General features: G+C 34.1%; 3 protein-coding genes and 1 pseudogene across 3 annotated transcripts; 3 read left to right on the top strand and 1 right to left on the bottom strand.

The window, feature by feature from the left end:
* Window positions 1-2,219: 2,219 nt before the first annotated feature.
* Window positions 2,220-14,132, bottom strand: LOC125591757 (annotated as a pseudogene).
* Window positions 2,351-4,401, top strand: LOC125591492 (the record flags this gene model as incomplete). Its single annotated transcript, XM_048765840.1, has 8 exons — window positions 2,351-2,504; window positions 2,694-2,789; window positions 3,092-3,176; window positions 3,260-3,392; window positions 3,472-3,656; window positions 3,730-3,853; window positions 3,932-4,147; window positions 4,240-4,401. Coding segments are annotated over 8 exons (1,155 nt in total), but the record flags the coding sequence as incomplete, so codon positions are not given.
* On the top strand, window positions 6,738-11,104 carry LOC125591493. Its single transcript, XM_048765841.1, has 8 exons — window positions 6,738-6,940; window positions 7,034-7,549; window positions 7,646-7,980; window positions 8,117-8,825; window positions 9,037-9,542; window positions 9,737-10,204; window positions 10,310-10,813; window positions 10,896-11,104. Exons 1-8 carry the CDS (start codon window positions 6,738-6,740, stop codon window positions 11,102-11,104), a joined length of 3,450 nt encoding a protein of 1,149 aa, XP_048621798.1.
* Window positions 14,133-18,392: 4,260 nt separating the features above from the next.
* Window positions 18,393-19,043, top strand: LOC125591494. The gene is made up of 2 exons (XM_048765842.1): window positions 18,393-18,544; window positions 18,653-19,043. The coding sequence occupies exons 1-2, from the start codon at window positions 18,393-18,395 to the stop codon at window positions 19,041-19,043; spliced, it is 543 nt and encodes a 180-aa protein (XP_048621799.1).
* Window positions 19,044-23,776: the final 4,733 nt, after the last annotated feature.

Here is a 23,776-nt window from a genome sequence, read left to right on the forward strand (position 1 = left end):
ATTTTTGTTTTAAAATTTAAAGTATTTTAAATTCGAATATTACTATAATTAAAATCTATTAATATTAATTAATAATATATAATAAGAAACGATGTAACTCTCATAAACATTACATGGATTTCATCGAATTTTACGAGTGATTAACAATCGAAATAATCGAGATTTTTTACATCGAATGTTTACGAGTGATTTCAACACGAAAGTATTTACGTGTGCTTTACATCGAAACAATTACGTGGGCTTTACGACGAACTTACGTGGCGTTTACGACGAATCCTTTTCCCTGCGCTTTACGAGGAATATATTTCGTCGTAAATGTAACGAGTCGTTACGACGAAACCTCCGTTACGACGCGTTTAAAACGAAACGTCTTTCGACGTTAATTCGTCGTAACACCCCTTTACCGACGAATTTACAACGAATACTGCCCTAGTAAAAAATATGTTTTCTTGTAGTGTTTACAAATATATTACAGGACAACTCAAACATATAAAAATAAAAATAAAATATTAACAAACTGTTACAATTTAGTTCTTTTGTAAAATTTATATATATACATGAGACTTCAGAATATTATCGTTATATTATTTATGTAATTTGGAATCAGACACTTTATTTTTTTTTTATTTCATTCTAAGCACAATATATCTTAAGTTATACACAATCTTCATAAATATATTTACATATCTAAGACAACAACCACCTAAATGCAAATAAGAAATAATCAAAATTTTAATATATAGAATAAAAATATTACAGTTGAATTCAGAGATGCAATCCAATTTACCCATATGATAAATAAATTGACAGTAAAACACACAAAACCGATTAGATATAACTATTTAAAATCATATGTATAATTAGAATAATATAATATTATTAATATAAATGATGCATACAGTTATAAATTAATTCAAATTAAAAGTAAAAAGCAATAAATTATTATATATTAGTTTAGAAATATTTATACACGTGCATGAGCATGAAAAAATCACCTAGTTTTACTTTATTACCAGTAACTAAAGAAAATCGAAGAAAATTAAAATTTCCGGTAAATAATATGAATTAATTTTTCTCCTTTTTATTTACTCTAAATGTGACATATGATATAGTCAAAGCCTTAGTGTTCAGAATGTTTAATTTCAGCTTTACGAAATTTCACAAAATACTAACTGAATATAATCTAATCTATTAAAACAGAGTCCTATTTAATATCTACCATTTACAAGTTGTGACTTAAATTTGGACTACCTTTAGAATAGCAAGTGTTTGGACATGTAAATGTGTTTGGTTCCTTGAATATATCAGTTTAACTTACAACTTAATTTAAACCAACATAGAAATACACATCTAATCGGTTATCTTTCATACCCAACTTAGACAAAACCAATTAAAAATTTATTTAAATTTGGTTATCATACTCTGCACCTGCAATACCTACCATTCCATTTTAATAATTACATTAGACAAATATACATTTTAAATGTACCCAAATCGTAATACATACCATTCCAGTTTTATACCAACAAATTGTAATACATACTTTGATCATTATTCACCATATCAAATTCCCAGTTATACAGAATTCTATTATGAGCATAATATTATCTGAATATAAGTTTACATCATAGAAATTGTAAATTTCATCATTGTTATCTAATTACATTACATATGAATTTTTTATCTATTGAAGCCAACTATATGATTCAGGACTTACGTTCATTTAAATTTTGTATCTGTCTCCCATCGTTAAATATCTTTGATTATCAAAATCAAGTACAAAGAATATTCTAACCAAAAGAATAAATGTACTCAAATCTATCCTCTAAAGATTGGATATTCTTTTCCCAAGATATTCGTCCATATTTCGACGCCATATTTATCAGCTTAACAATTACATTCTTATGTGTTCCATATCTTAACCGAATATAACAACTCCTACAAAATAGAGTAACCAGAATTTGTTTTCGATTTCATAAAATATGCAAATCAAAATATCCTAACGATACTCCTTCAATCTAATCTTTAGAAACATATCACTATAAAACATCTTCCCATTGCCTAACACTTTCTACAACTCACTATTAAAAAAACAGAGAAGCTAATGGCAATGGTTACATCAGACCGAATAACTTTGTTGAACGATGTCAAACCATTTAAATCAACTTGGAAGGTTGAAGTAAAGGTTCTACATTCATGGACACAGCGCTCTAACTAACTACCCCGGTGGAGACTCTTTGCAGTTCATACTCGCAGATAAGACAGTAAGTGTTTCCATGACATAACTTTTATGTTTCTCAAAGGTTGTATTGCAGTCTGCTAAACTATATTATATCAAATGTTATTGTAGGGTGTTAAGATTCATTGTACCTGCAAGAGACTCTTCTTGGCTCGTGTTAAGAAACTTCAGGTGGGACAATGGAGGTTCATTGAGAATGTGTCCGTAACTCCTGCAGCTGGAAAGTACCGACCGACCAGTCATGCGTACAAGCTGACCATCATAAGTAACTCTAATGTCACCAATTCCTCCTGAAAAATGATGATGAATTTTTGTCATTGACCACTTTCCCAGAAATCATGAATGGAAGTCTTGATTCAAATGTTCTAATTGGTAACTCATATATAATTCCTTATATATCTATATTCTTCTGCTTATCTAAATTAATAATCCAAATTTCTTTGTATGTTTGTAGATGTTATTGGTCAAGCAATAGATATTGGAGATATGCAGGTTGTGCCAGTTCAAGGTAAAGAAACAAAGAAGCTGGAACTTACTTTGACTGATAAGAGTAAGTTATGAACATTACATTAGACAATATACATTTTAAATGTACCCAAATCGTGTTTTTAATAATTTATATTTTTTCCTCTATTATCAGGGACCACCAAATAGCATGTTGTCTTTGGGGTCGTTATGCTGAACAACTTTTATATACATACAAAGTTGGTCAAGTGAATAAAAATTTCCTCTGTTTACTGAGATTTGCCAAAATCAATGTTTACAAGGGTAATATATCTACTAAACTATTAATTAGCATATATTTAGATTTGTATTTTAATTTATTTCAATTATTTACTTTGTTTGTTGTAGGACAAGTCCAGATAACAAATGCATTTGATACTTCAACCTTGGAGATAAATCCACCTGGATTTGATGTGCAAGATTATATCAGACTGTACGTTATACGATCATATCATAATACTTTTTAGATATATCTACATAGATTCCTTCTTGTGTAAAAGTTTAATTGCTATATAGGATGCCAAATAATGAGCTTGCTCTCATTACTGATGGTCGTGAGGTTGTGAAACCCAAAGGAAACAAACGCCAACCAGATCAGTGGTCAATTTACCCAGAGAGAACGATTTTGGATATCATAATGGCGACTGAGGTTCGTTTTATATATTTATCTTAGCTTTTTTAAAATAAAAACATGTGGAAAGTTAATAAAGCTAATGTTACTTGTACAGATTGAGAAATGCATTGTTACAGCAACAGTTGATGCAATAGACACAGATTGGGCATGGTATTATTTTGGTTGTGCTAAGTGCCACTATAAGAAGGTTACTGACATTACTAATAGGGATGTGGTGCCTGTGAAACATTTGTGGTATTGTGATACATGCCATCAGTCAGTCACCAATGTTGCACCTAGGTATGTCTTTTTAACTTGAAACTAAAATGTTTCACAATCTATATGTTGTAACTAATTTATAAATTTCGTACAGGTTCAAAATACACCTATTACTAAAGGATGACACTGGTGAAACTAAGGTGATGTTGCTTGATACTGTTGCTGAACCTATTTTGGGAGTAAGTGCTGAAGTACTCTTAAATGGTTCTCTAGAAGAGGTATATACAAGTTGTAATTTCACTTTTATATTATGGGTTGCATTTGTCGTTTTTAATGTTGTGTTTATTTCTATTTAGGTTGAGGATCCTGAAGACTTGCCTGACCAAGTTACTGCTCTGATTGGGAAAACTTTCAAATTTGGAGTCTATGTGAACAAAGATAATGTTGATTATGGATCCCATATATTTAATGTTGGGAAGACTTGGTCTGCTGATACAATAATAACTCGTGCGGACGATGAGGACACCGGAGATACATCGACCATAGTTTCCTCTGATCGTTCATCAGGACAGGTTTGTAAAATTTGTGATGTTTTTATATTGTATAATAAGCATATTTGTTATGGTTGCCTATTTAATATTTTGAATCTATTTTTTTGTATTAGGTGTCTTTTGTCAGCATTGAATCTGAAGACAACACATGTTTATCTTCAACTCCACTGTCAAAACGAAAAGGAAGCAGTAATGAAATTGATGACCTTTCTTCTACTTCAAAGAAACAATGCTCTAAGATAATCAAGGTGGAAAAGAACACTGTGGAGAAGTGAAAGGTGTTGCTGTTACGGACTTTGTTGCATTTTAGCAAATCAAATAAATGCTTTTTTATTTTATTTTTCTAGGATAGTGGTTTTTTTCAGTTTCTACGTATTATGTTGGTTTTTTATCAATAAGGATGAGTTTTAATAAAATGAGTTTTAATAAACTAATAAGTTTCATTGTTATGCTTTCATTAAACATATATTCAAGTAGTGGAAAATATCCTATTTGTTATTATAGATGTTTAACCTACTGCAAAATGAATGTTAAGTTATCGCTTACTTGGCATATGTTGTAGTTGGAATACCTTTTGTTAACTCTATGACCATATGTCGCTTCAAGTTAGACACATAAACTGTCCTGAAAAACATCAAATAACGTAGAAGAATGTTAGTCATTTCTATTATTTTATTAATAGAAATGTTCAAATTTGATAGTAATAAACAAAATTAAAGAATAAAACACAGATACTAAAGAAATCGGTTGAGATATATGTTAAAACTGTTATATTGTATCTAAATATAAAAATTGTTGTGATCTATTTAGATATTATACTACCTATTATGCAAAAAATCTTAACTAAAGCAATTTTCATTTTAATTTTTCATAAGTCCCGCCCTTAAATTCGTCTTCAAAATTTAGATAAGCAGAATGTACTGAGATTAACTTTTCATTATAGAAACAGATTTATCAGCAGTCTCTGAACAATTATATTTCTTTCACCATCGTTGTTCAGGTGATTCTAACATTTCTCTTAATCGTTAGCTAACTTTATTTTATTATATATATAATACAAAGAATATATATACAAAGAGTTTTCTGCACACGTTAATGTTTATATTCACAGGATGAAACGAAAGCATCCTGTTTCCTTTGGAGCAGATGCTCATCGGAAACGTGCGCAATCTGCATCTAAACAAATAACTGAATCTTCCCAAACCAAAGATGTCCCCTTGACTGCAGTTTTTGCAAGAATATTGAATGATGTTACAAATAAGAACATTGCAGAAAGTTGTCACCCAAGAGTTTCAGTTACAGTGTCGAAACCTAATAACAAACGAGGTGGTGAATATTATATACTATTCCTATTTTGATATACAAAGTGTTTTGTACCATTCAATTCACACATATTTGTAACTCTTGGTGTAGTTTATTCTGAAAAAGAAAACAACGATTGTTCTCATCACAAGAACATGAGTCATCAAATCAAAGGTATATAGATAGTTACTGCCAGAGTTGTAATAGTTGTAACTTTAGAGTCTGCAATTATTTTTAAGACATTTTTACAGTCATTAACTAATTTCTTTTACTATGTATGCATCTCAGCTATCTACACTGGATCATATCCAAGTCAGCTCACATTTCAAAGAAAATATTCACCAATTCCTAAAATGCCTAACACAAAGACCACAGAAACCGCAAGAGCGTCACGAATATCCACATTTGGTAGACAACATAAAGGTATGCCAAGCCAATTAACAGAGTGATGAAAGCTCGAACAAAAGAGTTTGCGTTTAAAAACTAAACATTTTAACTTTTATTATCTAATTCGTTTTGTTATGCAGGCATCTCAACTACTTTTACTGGACCATGTCCAAATCATCTCCCATCTTTAAGACAACACAAATCAATTCCTAGAATACCAAACACACACACCAGAGAAACGACAAGAGATTCAAGAATGTAAAAAAATGCTGGAGCTGAACATAATTTTTCGAAATCTGATCCACTGAATGAAGGTAACTTCTATAAACTGTTTCTATCAAGTTATATTAGTGTCTGATCTGTTGTGTATGTTTTAAATGGATAACTATTTTGCAGATTTACTAAGCAACATGGATGGTTATTATGACCTAGAATTCGACAGTAGTAGTCAAGAAAGTTTTGATTCTGATACTTCAGATCACAAACAATCTATTTTGCTAGAACCAGAAATAAACAACCAATCAGAACGAGTGATGAAACTGGCGGTAATGTTTAAAAAAACCTTCTCTGAAGTGAAGAAAAAAGTCAAACCAATATCTCCTAAAGAGGATGGTTAGTTTAATTACTCAATTAAATATTTGTTCGTGGAAAATGTTCTCCTAACCTACCTTCTTATAATTTACCAGATTATGTTGATGAGGGTGACCCAGAACACAAATGTGTACATTGTGGAGCTATTATGTGGTATGGGGAACGCATAAACAAGAACAAATATAGACGAAAACCTATATTTACATTGTGTTGCATGCAAGGACAGGTTCAGTTGCCATACCTAAAGAAGCCCCCTGATCTTCTAATGAACCTTCTAACAGGAACTGATAAGCTTAGCAAACATTTTCAAAGGAATACGAGATCATATAATATGGTTTTCTCTTTCACTTCACTTGGTGGGAAGATAGATAAATCTCTGAAAAAGGGACGAGGACCACAGATGATTCAGCTTCATGGTGAAAACTATCATTTGATGGGAAGTTTAACACCACCTGAAGGAGACCATGCCAAGTTTGGACAACTATACATTGTTGATACAGAGAATGAAGTTGAAAACAGATTTAATGCTCTGAGGTAACTAATATCTATATGCCCATAGCTAAGTTTTCGTTTTGTAAGAGTTTTATATTTAATAGCTAAATGTGTACGTGTTTTTGTTTGTGTTAGAAGCAAATCCAAAAATTTCTCACCTGGTAGTAAGCAAGACGGTTTGAAGAAGGAAGTTATTCAACCTACTATCAAGATGTTGAATGCTGTTAATCCATATGTTGTGCAGTTTCGATCAGCTAGAGAGAGATTTCAATTGAATCCTGCAAAAACCTTCCATATGCGAATTGTCAGTAGAAGTGACAAAGATGGTAGGACATATAATATGCCAACAGCAGCTGAGGTGGCTGCATTGATTCCTGGTGATTTTAATTTAGGAATGGATAAGCGGGATATTGTGCTTCAGCATAAATCTGGAAAACTAACCAGGATCGATGAGATTCATATCTCTTATCTAGCACTACAATATCCTCTAATATTTGTCTATGGTGAGGATGGTTTCAGGGTTGGTATTAAGAAAGGCGTTACAGAAGCGTCAAAGAAACTCAAAAATCCTTCAATCAGTATGAGGCAGTTTTTTGCTTTCAGGCTTCAAGAGCGAGATAATGAGTCTCATGTTCTGCTCTATTCAAGAAGGTTATTTCAACAGTTCATAGTGGACGCCTATACTACAATAGAATCTAATAGACTGAGGTATTTGAAGCTTAACCAGACATGCTAGCGTTCAGACAGTTACGACTCTATCAGAGAATCAGAAAATGCTGGCAACTCAGATATGAATGAACAAGGTCAACAATTTCTTCTACCAGCTACTTTTACAGGGAGTCCAAGATACATGAAGAATATGTACTTAGACGCTATGGCCATTTGTAGACATTTTGGTTTTCCAGACCTTTTCATCACATTCACATGCAATCCAAAATGGCCAGAACTTACAAGATTTCTTGAGAAAAGAGGCTTGAAATCAGATGACAGGCCTGAGATTATTTGTCGGATCTTTAAGTTGAAACTCGATTCTTTGATGAATGATTTGACAAAGAAGAATATTCTGGGAAAGACATCTTCATGTAAGTTTTGCTCGAACATCGTTATTATTTTATCTTTTTACTATTTTATATATGTTATAATTCTCGGAACTGTTTATATTGATTGGATCTTGAGTTTATAATATTTTTTGACCCGTTAAGTTTTTTCCTATTGCAGCTATGTATACTGTTGAGTTTCAAAAGAGAGGCCTGCCACATGCTCACATTCTGCTTTTTATGCACCCTTCCTCCAAGTTTCCCAAAACAGAAGACATTGATAAAATCATATCAGCTGAGATCCCAGATAAATCATCTGATCCAGATCTTTACAATGTTGTTAAGGATTGTATGATTCATGGTCCCTGTGGAGCTGCTAATATGAATTCACCATGTATGGAGAATGGACAGTGTTCGAAAATGTTTCCTAAGCAATTCGCAGAGAATACTCGGGTGAAAAAAGATGGATTTCCACTCTATAGAAGACGCCAGTCTGACTGTTATATTGAGAAGAATGGCTTAAAATGTGATAACAGATGGGTCATCCCTTACAACAGGAAACTCTCTCTTCGTTATCGAGCTCACATTAATGTAGAGTGGTGCAATCAAGTTGGTTCTATTAAGTATTTATTTAAATACATTAATAAAGGAGCGGATCGTGTAACTGTAGTTGTCGAACCACCAGGGCCAGAAGTTAGGAGCGAAACACTAGCTACCTCAGCTCCAGCGAACTCAGCAGCACCAAGCTCATCTGCAGCCCACTCAGCTACAGCAACCTCAGGTTGTGCGACCTCAGCTCCAGCTAACTCAGCGACAGACACTGGTGGTAATGTTTTGAAACAAAACGTTGAGATTAAGAAGAATGAAATAAATGTTTTCTTTGATTGCAGGTATATTATTATTTGATGCAGTTTTCTTTATATTTTTACTGATTATTATGCTTTTAATCTGATATTCTAATAGGAAATTTATATATATTTGTAGATATGTTTCTACTTGTGAAGGAGCGTGGAGGATTTTTAAATATCCCATACATTATAGATCAACATCCGTTGAGATCCTCTCATTTCATCTACCAGGAAAACAAAACATTATCTTCAGAGGGAATGACAAACTGAAAGATGTTGTTGGTCGTAAGCTTATCGAGAACACAATGTTTCTGGCTTGGTTTAAGCTTAATGAAGTTGATGCTTTCGCTCGGACTCTTACTTATATTCAGATTCCCAACTACTACACATATTCAAAGAGTCAGAAGAAGTGGACTAGAAGGAAGCAAGGGTTCAGTGTTGGAAGAATTAATTATGCCCCACGTAAGCAAGAAAGTGCTTATTTTTTTAGAGTGTTATTGAACTACGTCAAAGGTCCTACCATCTTTGACGATATTAAAACCTACAATGGTGTAGTTTACGAGGGGTATAAAGAGGCATGTTATGCTCGAGGAATATTGGATGATGACCAGGAGTATATAGATGACTTAGTGAGGCGCAGTTATGATAGCTCTGCAGCTGTTGTTCGTGATCTTTTTGTTCTAATGCTTCTATCCGATAGTTTGTGTCAACCAGAGGTTGTTGGGATAAAACTTGGAAACTGTTGTCTGAGGATATCGAGTATAATCGCAGAATTCATTTCAATAGGCCAGGTACACTACCAATCTCTTCTAATAAAGTACGACAGTCATGAGATTATTTTGTTTTAAATTAAACGTTAGTGATATTTTTACCATTAGTTGATATATTTGTAATTTTAAATTGGTATTTATATTGATGGTACTAAGTGGAAATGTTGTCCATATTATTGGCAGGGCTTATACTAAGTGATAGTGACAAGAAACTATATGCTCTTATAGAGATTGAGAAGCTTATGAGAAGGAATGGGAGTTCACTTTCAGTCTATGAATCTATGCCTAAACTGCCTACTGAATTCAAACCGATCGAAAATGTTTTGATCTTGGATGAATTAAATTACGACCTGCATGAGTTGCAAGCCACTCATGACAGAGATATTCTGAAGATGACTGATGAACAAAAAAAGATATACGATGAGATCATTGGTGCTGTTGTTGAAGATAGAGGTGGAATGTTTTTTGTTTATGGGTTCGGTGGCACTGGAAAAACCTTTCTTTGGCAAATTCTATCAGCTGCTGTTAGGTGTAGGGGAGATATAGTTCTTAATACTGCATCTAGCGGAATTGCTTCTTTGTTGTTACAAGGTGGTAGGACTGCTCATTCCCGTTTTAGCATACCAATCAATCCAGATGAGTTTACTACATGTTCATTGACTCATGGATCAGATAAAGCTAATTTGATAAAGGAAGCATCTCTAATTATTTAGGATGAAGCACCAATGATGAGCAAACATTGCTTTGAATCTTTAGACAGAAGTTTAAAGGATCTGATGGGGAATCACGACAATAAGCCTTTTGGTGGGAAGGTTATTGTTTTTGGAGGTGACTTTCGGCAAGTACTTCCTGTGATTACTGGAGGTAGCAGGGCTGAGATAGTGTTGGCTGCCATGAATTCTTCTTATCTCTGGAAACATTGCAATGTTCTGAAACTTACTAAGAATATGAGATTATCTTCGAACAATCTTTTTGAGGATGAGGCAAAAGATCTGAAAGAATTTTCTGAATGGATTTTGGCTGTTGGGGATGGGAGAATAGCAGAGCCTAATGATGGGGAGGTACTAATTGATATTCCAGAACAGTTTTTAATTATGGACCAAGAGTATCCGATAGAAACTATAAGTCATGCCATCTATGGAGATGCAGATTCATTAAGAAGAATTCAAGATCCTAAGTTTTTCCAACAGAGAGCAATCTTATGTCCAACAAATGAGGATGTTAATATGATTAACGATCATATGTTTTCTAAACTTGATGGTAAGAGTTTTATTTATTACATGTATTGTCATTATACTGTGTAGACACTAACTTATTTTTGAAATTTGGTTCTTTCTTTCAGGTGAAGAAATGGTTTTTATTTCATCTGATAGTATTGATCCTTCTGATACTGGTTCAGTCAACAATGATGCTCTCAGCACCGACTTCCTAAACAGCATTAAAGTTTCTGGTCTACCAAACCATAGTCTAAGATTGAAGATTGGTTGTCCTGTTATGTTGCTTAGGAATATTAATCCTAATGAGGGTTTAATGAATGGAACAAGATTGTAAATCACTCAGCTTATGGATTTTATGGTGGAAGCTAGAATCTTAACTGGTGCTAAGGTTGGTGAAATCGCTTATATTCCAAGATTGTTGATCACTCAACAGATAAAAGACTTCCTTTCAAGATGCGTAGAAGACAATTGCCTTTAGCAGTGGCTTTTGCAATAACCATCAACAAAAGCCAAGGACAATCACTGTCTGAAGTTGGATTATTTCTTCCTAGACCAGTTTTTTCTCACGGACAGATATATGTTGCCATATCAAGGTTACATCGAAGAAAGGTTTGAAAGTTTTGATCGTGGATAAAGAGGAGAAGCCACAAAGTAAAACTACAAATGTTGTTTTCAAAGAGGTTTTCAATAATCTTGAAAACAGAGAAGAGTGATGGAAGTGTCTAAACGAAAGATTGTTTTTTGTGTTAGACTGCAACGTGAAACTGGTGTTTTGTGTTTTGTTTTTTTTTCTGATCTACATTTGAGTTGAAGTTTTTAAAGTCATATCTGACTTTGAACTAAATAAATTCAGTTTTTTTTTTCATTTACCAGACACAATGTACTCTGCTCTTCACTATTTTCTCATTAAAGAGGTTTGAATTGAAACAAAACATGAATATAATCATCATGTTTTGTACCAAAAGAAATACAGTTTGTTATCCAGTCAAACCAATCCAAAATCAAATAAATTTCAACAATACACAGAACAATAATCATCCAAACTAACACCAAGTATACAACGATCACTATTCTGAAAATTTCCCAGTGCAGTCAATCTAATCTATTACTATAAAGTCTAGCCGTGCATCCTAAACAGTCTATCCTTATAAAGATTCTACTGGTTTAGTTCATGGTTCCTCAATTTATATACGAGGTAGATAGTACTAACCTTTATTTCTGAAATTGGTTTTGTGGACTGTTCCAATTAGTAATTTGTAGTTTCTCTTTTCTCCAGTCCTCACCAATAACCTAACGAATATATAAACTATGAGTTTGATCTGTTAACGTAAATAAACCAGAACAAATAAATTTATTAAAAAAAAGAGTAGGAAGAAGATCAGGAGAATAAATAAGAAGGCAATTTATATAAATGTAATGTGTATAAAGCGTTTGAAACGTACACTTCACTTTTTTATAAGCTATATCAGGTTTGCCTTCTACTCTTCTTATGTCCTTTTAAGAAAAAACTTTTGTTACCTGTACAAAAACGTATCAATAATCAATTATTCATTAACATAATTGGATTTCTAAATCCTGTTTATACAGCAAAAATAAATTTTTATAATTTAAAAATAAAACTTATCTGTGAGTCTAAAGCTTGGTGATGGTTGACCCGGAACTAAAGCAGATCTTGAAATCGAACATTGTGATGGGAGATCTAGAACTCTAGGTGAGAGATCTATGAACGTTTAAAAAAATTCCAACTGATTAACCAAGTTCAAACCCTGATTGCTTAATATAAGTGTTTACAAACAAAAATCAAAAGAGTCTAACCTTAAAACACAAGATCGATTGACTTGAATGATTTTTGAACGATTTGATTATGGATTTGAAGGGAATGATTCAAGTGATTTCGATCGATTACAGAACCACCGTCGAAGAAGAAGAAAAAATAAAGTTGTTGATTTTTTTAGAAGGACACGTTGAAGTAGTTGATCTTCCCGGAAAAAAAAAACTCTAGGCTTCCTTTAATTTTTTATCAAACTATATTGTTTTTATAAATGGGCCAAATCAAAATACTTAAACTGTACTTACGTTACAAATTAATGGATCACAAACATTTATCAAGTATTATTATATGGGCCAAATTTGTTTAAATTTTGGGTTTTAACAAACAAACGTGTGTTTGATGTATGTACTAAACAAGCAAACATTATATATACTTCAAAAAACAAAACAAAATTAAATTATAAGGAAGACATCATATTATAAACATATAACTTAAATTATATAATCTAAACTCAAAAATAATTAGAGTAATTTGTCCAAATAATATCCGCGCATACCGTATCTAGTTTACACTTTACAAACCGTGCATACACATAGTAAACAACCGAAACACAACAACTGACCATTAGCCCCAATCAATCTCGGACCAAACCAGACCGGACTTCAACACATATGCACCCCAAATTAAAATGGTGAACCAATACATAAATCTTTCTAAGCCAATATTAAACTGACTAAAATTGATAAACCCAACCAACCGGCCGCACATACTGCCCTTCGAATATTCTGGCTGCCGCTTGAACGATGCGATCCACGAGTACCGTTACGACCAGCATAACTCGAACCAAAACGTCCTCCGCCGTTTGACCAGCTTTGACCGCTTACACCTCCTCCTCCCACGCTGCTATGGCCGCCACCACCTCCTCCACTCGTGCTGCTACCACTGCTGCCCCCATCTCCTCCACTCGTGCTGCTACCGCCGCCTCCACCAGCTCCTCCACTGCCTCTTCTTTTGATAACGAAAGCTAACTCTCGAGCCTTTCCTTCAAACACATCAACAACTGGTTTTGACTCATTTAGATGAAGACTCTCTTTGTTCGTATCAAGTGAGGAAGAGCGTGAGCTAACGGAAGTGAAATCGTGATGAAGATGAAAGATGAAAGATGAAGAGAATGTATAAAACCAACGGTGTTCTTCTCAAGCCCATCATCGTGTTTTTTTGTTTTGTTTTATGTGTCGTACTCACTTTTTCGTTTGCTATGCATATAAATAGGCCAGGACATTTTAACCTGGACCCGAAAATCCGACTCGGAACCGACCTGAAAATACCTGATCCGAAACCGAGCTAAAAATTTAAAAGTATTTTTTGGGTCTAAATTTCTTTTACCCGAAAGAACCGGAACCGAAAAGAACCGACCCGAATAGACCCGGACCCGAAAAGAACCGACTCGAATAGACCTGGCCCAATAAAAACCGATTTCTACCCGACTTAAAAATATGTTTATTCAAACTATGATTTTTTGTGTTCTATATATATATATATATATATATTATTTTATCATCTAGTTGAAATATCTTTTGTTGACAACATTTGTTATTATTTTGTAACATTTTTTAAGTAATATGAAGTTTTAAAATATAAAAATTAGAGTTTAAAAATGTTTTGTTTTAATTATTAATAGTTTCATTTAAGTTATTTGTAAAATTTTAGACGTATATGATAAATATCAACTAAATTTGATGGAGTTGGTATGTCATGCCCTTTTGAGATCCTGACTACCCGAATCCGATATGGACCCGAAAAATTACGGATATTTTATGGATATTTTAATTATAGACCCGAAATGACCCGAACCCGAAAAGAACCGACCCGAACCGAAAATTTCTAAGTACCTATTGGATCCAAATTTTTAGGACCCGAAAGACCCAGACTCGTAAGGAACCGACCCGAACCCGACCCGAAGACCCGAGCGCCCAGGCCAACAAATAAATTCGATACAAATCTATATATATAAAGTAGACTTTTTTCTCTTCTCATGACATGTGGAAGAGGAGTTTGTTGACATGTGGAAGAGGAGTTTGTTGACATGTGTCCACATGTTTTTTTTTTTTGTATTTTAGATCCTTTTTCTTTTAGATTATTACAATTTGTCCCATCACTTTCTAATTGTGCATTATCTAATCATTCTCACATTAAGTATCATTATAGTTTGAGAATCTATGTTATTGGTCACTAAAATTTAAAAAATAAGTAAAATAATATAAATATATTTTAAATATTTAATTTATTTACAACTAAAAATAACATAAACTTTCATCATTTTATTATTTTTACTATTTTCTATTATTTCTTTTATAAATTATATATTTATTTTACTATTAAAGTTATAAAATAACCAAACTAAAAATAAAAAAACTAGAGCACAACACAAAATTTAAACCTAAAACCTCCATTATCACTGGGAAAACAAAATGGCATAGTAACACTAATTTAATAGATGTCAAGAGCTGAAAGAAGATTAAGAACGAAGACTAACTTACCTCATTGTACAATAAAGTGTCTTGGCCAGAACAAGTAAAAATGAAAAAAAGGATAGAAAGATAAAATCTAAAACAAAGCAATCCTCCGAACAAAAATAAGTGCGATCAAGCACCTACGCAAAGAACCAAGGATCAGAGGGAGAATAATAACCGGAAGGCCAAAGATACATGCCTAAAGTACTAGAAGCACAACCACTAGCAAAAAGGTAAAAAAAAAACACCTCACAGACTAAACAAGAACAGACAAGGCGCTCATGCAAGTGAAGAAACACAAAGCTCTGGATAAAAGGGGCCAAAGCTCCAAGAAACTAACTCCGCATACCTATACCAAAAGGAAACATAGGAAGAAGAGAAACAACATGAAGAATGGATAATAGAAACCAACCACCGCGAAATCAGAGAATAAGCTTGAAACCAGAAATAACATTTAGCTCACATAGCATACACACGAACGAAAACATTATCCAAACCTGGAGTGGTAAGCATGGTGAAAGGGAGAGCTACAAGAGATGCGAGCAGCGATGAAAGCTGCAATGAGATGAGAAAAACATAGAGGGAAAGGAGACAAAACAAAATCAGCAAACTGTGAAGTTGTCCTCGAGTTATGAAAGAGAGCATAGAAGTCAGATCCCCAAAAACTAGATTTTGAAAACCAAGACGAGCAAGGACTATTGACGGTAAGCCAACGACGAGGAAGACAACATCAAACACGACTAAAATCTGACCCAACCCAAGGAGATGCAATTCCTAACATCAGCCAAAATCTAAGGAAGAAGAGGAGCAACCAATATTAACTGGAAAAGACTACAACGTTGTGAGAAACAACCACACAACTGGAAACTCATAAAGTCGATTTACAACAAATTCCGTATAATCTCACCGACGAAGAAGGCGAGGGAGAACAAGAGCAGGAGGTGAGTCTTTTTCTGGTGATGGTGAGAAGCACCGCACACTAAAAAGGTAAACGAAAACAGAGATGGTGACGATTCATAGTCAAAATATAGGGAGAGGAAAAAAACATCTTAAAAGTTATAAGGTTCAAAAATATGAAAAAAAAAATAAAATACAATTTTGACGTTGAAACCATTACTCTTAAAATTGACAAATGCCTAAATGTAAAGTTATTGAAATTCAATATGCTTTTACATTATATGCTCAATTCACTACTAACAAGTATTATGCACGCTACAACACATTACTGAAAAAAACACAAAATACATTAACCTATCACCTACTACTAGATAACACACTAAAAACACTAAATGATATTCTTAACAAATAAAAACGACCATAAAATTACATTATCTAAAATGTCATACTCTTAATAACAATAAAATAAAATAATTGTGGACTATCTAATCTTTTTCGCACTAACTATTATTACATGAAGTTTGATAATTTATTCTATTGTTCACTAAAGTTCAAGATGAATAAAGAAATAAATAAAATAATAGAAATATATTTTAAATATTTAATTTATTCACAACTAATGATAACATAAATTTTTATTATTTTATTATTTTTACTATTTTATATTATTTTATTTACAAATTATATATTTATTTTATTCTAGAGTGAATTTATTTAGTAAACTTATTGACATAAAATAGAAAACATAGGTATTGTGATATTGTAACTAATAATTGCTACGTTTTGGACGAAACAAATACTAAAAAACCATATTGATATATCATATTATATTATTAACCATCCATTATTCGGTTTGCATTATATTTATATCTGACTTATTTTTAAAAATAATATTATTTAAATATGATTTAAATCTAATAATATCAACTTTACAAAACGACCAATTTAGTGAATTCCTAATTGTAGCATTTATTGATAGTGTACTATACCACCTTTAATAAAAATGACATTAAAATGGTAAAATGGTACACATAAAAATAAAATAAAAACATTTTTCAAGTAAAATAATTATCAGCTATTTCGGGCGTCGCACCCCCCCTAGTTCTTAATATAAAAGGGGTTTGAGGAATAAACGCGGCACAAGTGGTTGACTATTTGACTTGAAAAAATCTAATAGATATTTATACTTGAGTACTAAACGCCATAAATAAATAACTCAAGTGATGATGTGTTAACCACTTTAACTAGTGTTTGTTATAAATAGATGATTATTCATGAGACACTTGTCTCATTCTTATAATGTTGTGTATTAGTCATCATCCAGATGTCAGTTTAATGTTTTTGTCTTTTTTTCCTCTTGTTGCCGACTTTGTTGGCTATAAAAGCCTTCTTCCCCTTTCACTTTGTAACATATATGAATAATAAACATCACTCTTTATTTTCTCTCTCTCAAGTCCAACTTCTTCTTTTACCAAACACAAAACAATAGAATAATAATATATAATAAATAAATCAGTTATACTTCCTTGCTTATATTATAACACGTTATCAGCACGAGACTCTGACCAACTGAGGCTTATCAATCCGAAAGTTCTTAAACCAGCCGAGGTAATGTTTAAATTTATGTATTTCAATATACTTAATTTATTTAAATTTTATTATTATTTCGGAGTGAGAGGCTGGACCTTCTCTGTTTATTTTTCGGGATGATAGGCGCTGCCTTCCCCAACTGATCGTTATGGTAGGCTATGCCTTCACGATCAGAGAAACACGTGGTAGGCTTTGCCTCCGTGAATAGAAGAAGAGGTCAAAAATGGTAGACTAAGTCTCCTCGGACCTTGAAATAAGTAAAAGTCAAAATGGTAGACAATGTCTCCTCGGACTTTGAAAAATTATCAATATGGTAGTCTATGACTCCTCGGATCATGTGGTAGGCTAAGCCTCCCAATTTTATTTATGCTATTTAAATTTCTACAATTTAAATTTATGCAATTTAAGTTTATGCTTTTATTTTATGCCTTTAATTTTTGCATTTAACTTATGCATTTAAATTCCCATCTTTACTATATTTATTGAATAGAATTATCATGTCGAATTTGACAAAGCTCGAAATTAATGCCCTGGATATTACGGAAAATAATTATATGACCTGGGCAGTGGGTGCAAAGATGCACCTGAGAGGAAACGGGCTTTTGGAAACCATCGATAGTTCGAAAACGGTGTCGGATGAGAAAAAGGCTAAAGCCATGATATTTTTACGACACCACATCCATGATGGTTTAAAGGATGAATATATTACGAAAGAGGATCCTTGTGACCTCTGAAAATCTTTAAAAGAGAGGTTCGATCACCAGAAATATGTGATCTTACCGAAAGCTAAACACGAGTGGATCCATCTCCGGTTCCAGGATTACAAAAGTGTTAGTGAGTTTAATTCCGCGATGTTCGGAATTACTTCGAGGATGATGTTATGTGGAGAGAAAATAAGTGATTATGATAAGATCGAGAAAACTCTCTCCACGTTCCATCTTGAAAATGTAATCATGCAGCAACAGTACCGGGTGAATGGATATACTCGTTACTCGGAGTTGATGTAAGTCCTCCTTGTAGCGGAGCAGAATAATCAACTCGTGACTTTAACCCATCAAGCTCGTCCCACTGGATCTGCTCCATTTCCTGAAGCGAATTTTGCATCATCCAGTTATGATAATAGAAAAGGACAAGGTCGTGGACGTGGTGGAAACCGTTATCATGGTCGTGGAAGAGGACGAGGAAGAAGATTACGTCCCTATGATGAAAGAGATAACAAGAACTTCCACGAAAATGAAAGGAATGAAAAGGACCGGGATGATAAAAAGCAAACGGGAAAGGTTTGCTACAGATGCGGCATGAAAGGTCATTGGGTACGTAGTTTCCGTACACCAAAACATTTAGCCGATCTGTATAGAGAATCCCAAAAGGGAAAAGAAAAAGGAAGAGGTGAAACAAACTTCATCTCTGATGAACCCGGGCCATTCTTTCATGGTTTAAACGATGATACTCATCTCGACATATCAGATTTTCTGGTTGAGCCAGAGAGTATCGATGAGTGATATAAATCGATGTGATATAAGTAGACTGTATTATAGTATCTATATCTTTTGTTGTAAGATTTAATGTTATGTTTCATGTTTAATGTTTAATAATATATGTTTTATATTCAGAAAATGCCAAACTTTGAGACTATGGATGGAGATTTGTGTTTGGCAGATAGTGCGTCAACGCACACAATAATTAAAGATAAGAAATATTTCTCCAGTCTCAAAATAAAAGATTACGCTGGAAGCGTAAGTACAATATCTTGTAATGCAAAGATTATTATGGGCTCTGGAAGAGCGAAATTTTCAATGCCAGGGAGAACAATATTTGAAATAAGTGATGCATTGTATTCCCCCGAGTCTCATAGAAACTTGTTAAGTTTTAAGGATATCCGAAGAAATGGATATCATGTTGAGACTATGAGTAAAGATGGCATTGAATTTCTTTGCATTAAGTTCGAGAGGAAACATATATTGGAAGAGTTAAGAATGTTATCCTCTGGACTATATTGTACGAAAATTACCATGACTGAGTCCTATGCCGTGGTAAACATGAAGTTTACTGATACATTTAAAATTTGGCATGAGAGGCTAGGACATCTTGGTTCAGTCATGATGAGAAAGATAGTGCAAAATTCGAATGGCCATCCGTTGAAAAACGGAAAAATTTTGCAAACGGGCGAGTTTACATGTAATGCATGTTCTCAAGGAAAACTTATAACTCGGCCATCACCAGCAAAAGTAAGCAATGAATCACCAATGTTTTGGAAAGAATGCATGGTGATATATGTGGGCCGATCCACCCACTGTGCGGGCTGTTTAAGTATTTCATGGTATTGATTGACGCATCTAGTAGATGGTCAAGTGTGTCTCTTTTGACGACACGAAATACGGCTTTCGCAAAGTTCATTGCCCAGATTATAAAGTTGAGAACGCAGTTCTCAGAGTATGCCATTAAGAAAGTAAGGCTTGATAATGCTGGTGAATTTACATCGCAAGCCTTTGATGATTATTGTATGTCAATGGGGATTGATGTGGAACATCCAGTTCCCCATGTGCATACACAAAATGGCATGGCCGAGTCATTGATAAAACGGTTGCAGTTGATTGCAAGACCATTAGTCTTGAGAACAAAGCTCCCAATTTCTGAATGGGGTCATGCTATATTGCATGCAGCTGCACTGGTTCGATTAAGACCGAGTGCATATCATAAGTACTCCCCATTACAATTGACATTTGGGCAAGAGCCAGATGTATCCCATCTCCGTGTTTTTGGGTGTGCGGTCTATGTTCCGATAGCACCGCCACAAAGAAAAAAAATGGGCCCGCAAAGGAGATTGGGAATATATGTGGGTTATACGTCACCAAGTATAATAAGATATCTGGAACCGGTAACTGGTGATATGTTTACGGCACGATTTGCCGATTGCCATTTTAATGAGGATGAATTTCCAGCGTTAGGGGGAGGAATTAGTAGAATTTCCGGTAATGGATGCAATTACGTTTAGATTTTTGATGAGCCTAACGGCATCTAAAAATCTTGAAATGCATATTTGTATGGATCGTTGGATAACGATATATATATGAAACTCCGTGAGAGATTGAAAATGCCAGGGGCATTAAAAGAAAAATCCAGGGAGATTTGTTCGGTCAAGTTACAGCGTTCACTTTACGGATTAAAGCAATCCGGACGCATGTGGTACAATCGCTTAAGTGAATATCTTTTGAGTAAAGGATATGTGAATAATGCGATATGTCCATGCGTTTTTATAAAGAAATCGTCATCTGGCTTTGTGATCATTGCTGTATATGTAGACGACCTGAACATAATTGGAACTCAAAAGGAGGTTGATGATGCTCGAACTCATATGAAAGAGGAGTTCGAAATGAAAGATCTCGGCAAGACAAAGTTTTGTCTTGGGCTCCAGATAGAGCATCTTCGAGAATGAATATTTGTGCATCAATCAAATTATACGAAAAGGTTATTGAAACGCTTTTATATGGATAAAGCGACTCCTTTGAGTACTCCAATGGTTGGTAGAACTCTCGATGTTGAGAGAGATCCTTTTAGGCCCTGCGAAGATAGCGAGAAGATATTAGGTCCTGAAGTACCTTATATGAGTGCTATCGGTGGGTTTTTGTATCTTACAAACTGTACTAGGTCTGATATTGCCTTTCCTACTAATCTACTAGCAAGATATAGTTCTGCTCCTACTCGCAGGCACTGGGACGGAATAAAGCATGTATTTCGTTACCTCTAAGGTACAGTTGATTTAGGGTTAATTTATTTTAGAAAACCCGAGTTTGGTATGGTTGGTTTTGCAGAAGCAGGATACTTATCAGATCCTCACAAGGCTCGATCACAAACCGGCTATATTTTTATGATTGGTGGAACTGCAATCTCTTGGCGGTCCCAGAAACAAACTCTGGTTGCGACATCTTCAAATCATGCAGAAACTATTGCGCTTCATGAAGCATGTCGAGAATGTGTGTGGCTTCGATCAATGAGTCAACACATACAAGAAGCAAGCGGAATAGTCAATGAGAAAGAGCCGACGAAAATATTTGAAGACAATTCGGCGTGTGTTGCTCAACTTAAAGAAGACTATATCAAGAGCGACAGAACAAAGCACATCCCTCCAAGATTTTTCTCGTACATAAGGGAGCTCGAGAAAAATAAGAAGTGGACATCGAATATGTACGATCATGCAACAATCCAGCTGACTTGTTCACCAAAGCTCTTCCGACTACAACATTCCGAAAATACGTCTACAGTATCGGAATGCGGCATTTGCGTGACATGTAACGACGAAGCTAGGTCCACTATTTTCAGGAGGAGATTACGACAATGTACTCTTTTTTCCTTGTTATGGTTTTTGTCCCAATGGATTTTTCCATGACCAGGTTTTTAACGAGGCACTACGTAATACAAGATGAATAATCAAGGGGGAGTGTTATAAATAGATGATTATTCATGAGACACTTGTCTCATTCTTATAATGTTGTGTATTAGTCATCATCCAGATGTCAGTTTAATGTTTTTGTCTTTTTTCCCTCTTGTTGCCGACTTTGTTGGCTATAAAAGCCTTCTCCCCCTTTCACTTTGTAACATATATGAATAATAAACATCACTCTTTATTCTCTCTCACGTCCAACTTCTTCTTTTACCAAACACAAAACAATAGAATAATAATATATAATAAATAAATCAGTTATACTTCCTTGCTTATATTATAACAGTGTTGACATATCTTAGCCCATCTAATTCGTTTTTGGTATTTTGTATCATAGCCAAAATGTATGTGCTGATTCACCAAACCCAATTTAGTACATGGTGGTTGTTGTCTTGTTGATTCTATGTAAACAGTTTGAGTGACCCTTTTGGGTATAGAGCATAATAAAGCATGTAGCTTTGATATCGTTACTTTTAATTCGATTTCTGAATGGAATTTTACTTGTCATAAAAAAAAAACATATTAGAAAACTTGGTTTGTGAACGAATATCATCTCTACCCCCATCATATAATAAGACCATGCAAAAAAAACGATCCATAAAAACCTTAAAACAATAAATCCAATATACTTATAAATAAACCTCTCCCCTGAATCTCTCATATCATTCGACCGACACTTTCAGACTCAAAAACTAAAGACCCAAAAACGACACTGCAAAACCCGACCACAAGCGATATGACTCGACAAAACATGTGTAGATAGATAGTGCCCAGACAATGGTAGACTCGAGAGAGATGCATCTAACACTTAAAGGCTATAATGTCTCGCCAAGATCTGGGGAGCGTAAACTTTGATGCAGCTTAAGTTGAGGGACTAGCCTCTTCGGTTTTCTTTTCTTCGTCAGCTTTCTCTGGCTCGCCCTTTTTCTTTTCATCTGCTTCCACTTCAGTCTTCTCCTTCTCCACAGGTTTCTCCTCTGTTTTTGTCTCTTCGACGGTTAGCTTCTCTAGAAGACCAGCGGTGTCAGAGGCATCTTTGCTCACTTCTTTCTCTACTTCAGATTCAGCAACTTCGTTGAACTTCTGCATAAATGCTTTGCAGTCTGACAAGTAGGCCTGGGCGTTCGGGTACCCGTTGGCGTTCGGGTCGGGTTTTTTGGATTTCAGTTCTTTTTGATAACACCTCCTAGGTCCCATTCTAGTAAATTTGCAAGTACGGGTCGGGTTCGGATATAACAAATCGGGTTCGGGTCGGTTTTGTATCACATCATAGAACCCATAAAGTAACCATATATCATTCGGATTCGGGTTATATCGGATCGGTTCGGATATACCCGAAATAAAATCTAAAATTTAAAAGCAAAACATAAGAAATATATACTTATTTATATATAATTAAGTATTTAAAGTAATTATTTAAATTTTAAATACTTATTGTTAGATAACATATAAAAATAAATATGAAATTGAATATTTGAAGTATATATTCATGTTTCATATAATTACATTGTATATTAGTTTGGACATTCGGACCGGTTTCTTCGGATATCTTTTCGGATTTTTTGTTTTTTTTTCGGGTTTTCGGGTTACCCGTTCGAGTTCGGTTAATAACACTTCGGGTTCGGATATGTTTTGTACCACCTTACGAGATCCATTCGGGTATTTTTTACATTTCGGACCGAGTACGGATCAGGTTTTTTGGTTCGGGTTCGGTTCGGATTTCAGATTATGGATTTTATGCCCAGGCCTACTAACAAAGATAACAAGACTTTATTACAAAAACTTCTCGGTTCA

Source organism: Brassica napus, chromosome C8, assembly GCF_020379485.1.
Source record: "Brassica napus cultivar Da-Ae chromosome C8, Da-Ae, whole genome shotgun sequence".
NCBI classification, from domain to species: domain Eukaryota; kingdom Viridiplantae; phylum Streptophyta; class Magnoliopsida; order Brassicales; family Brassicaceae; genus Brassica; species Brassica napus.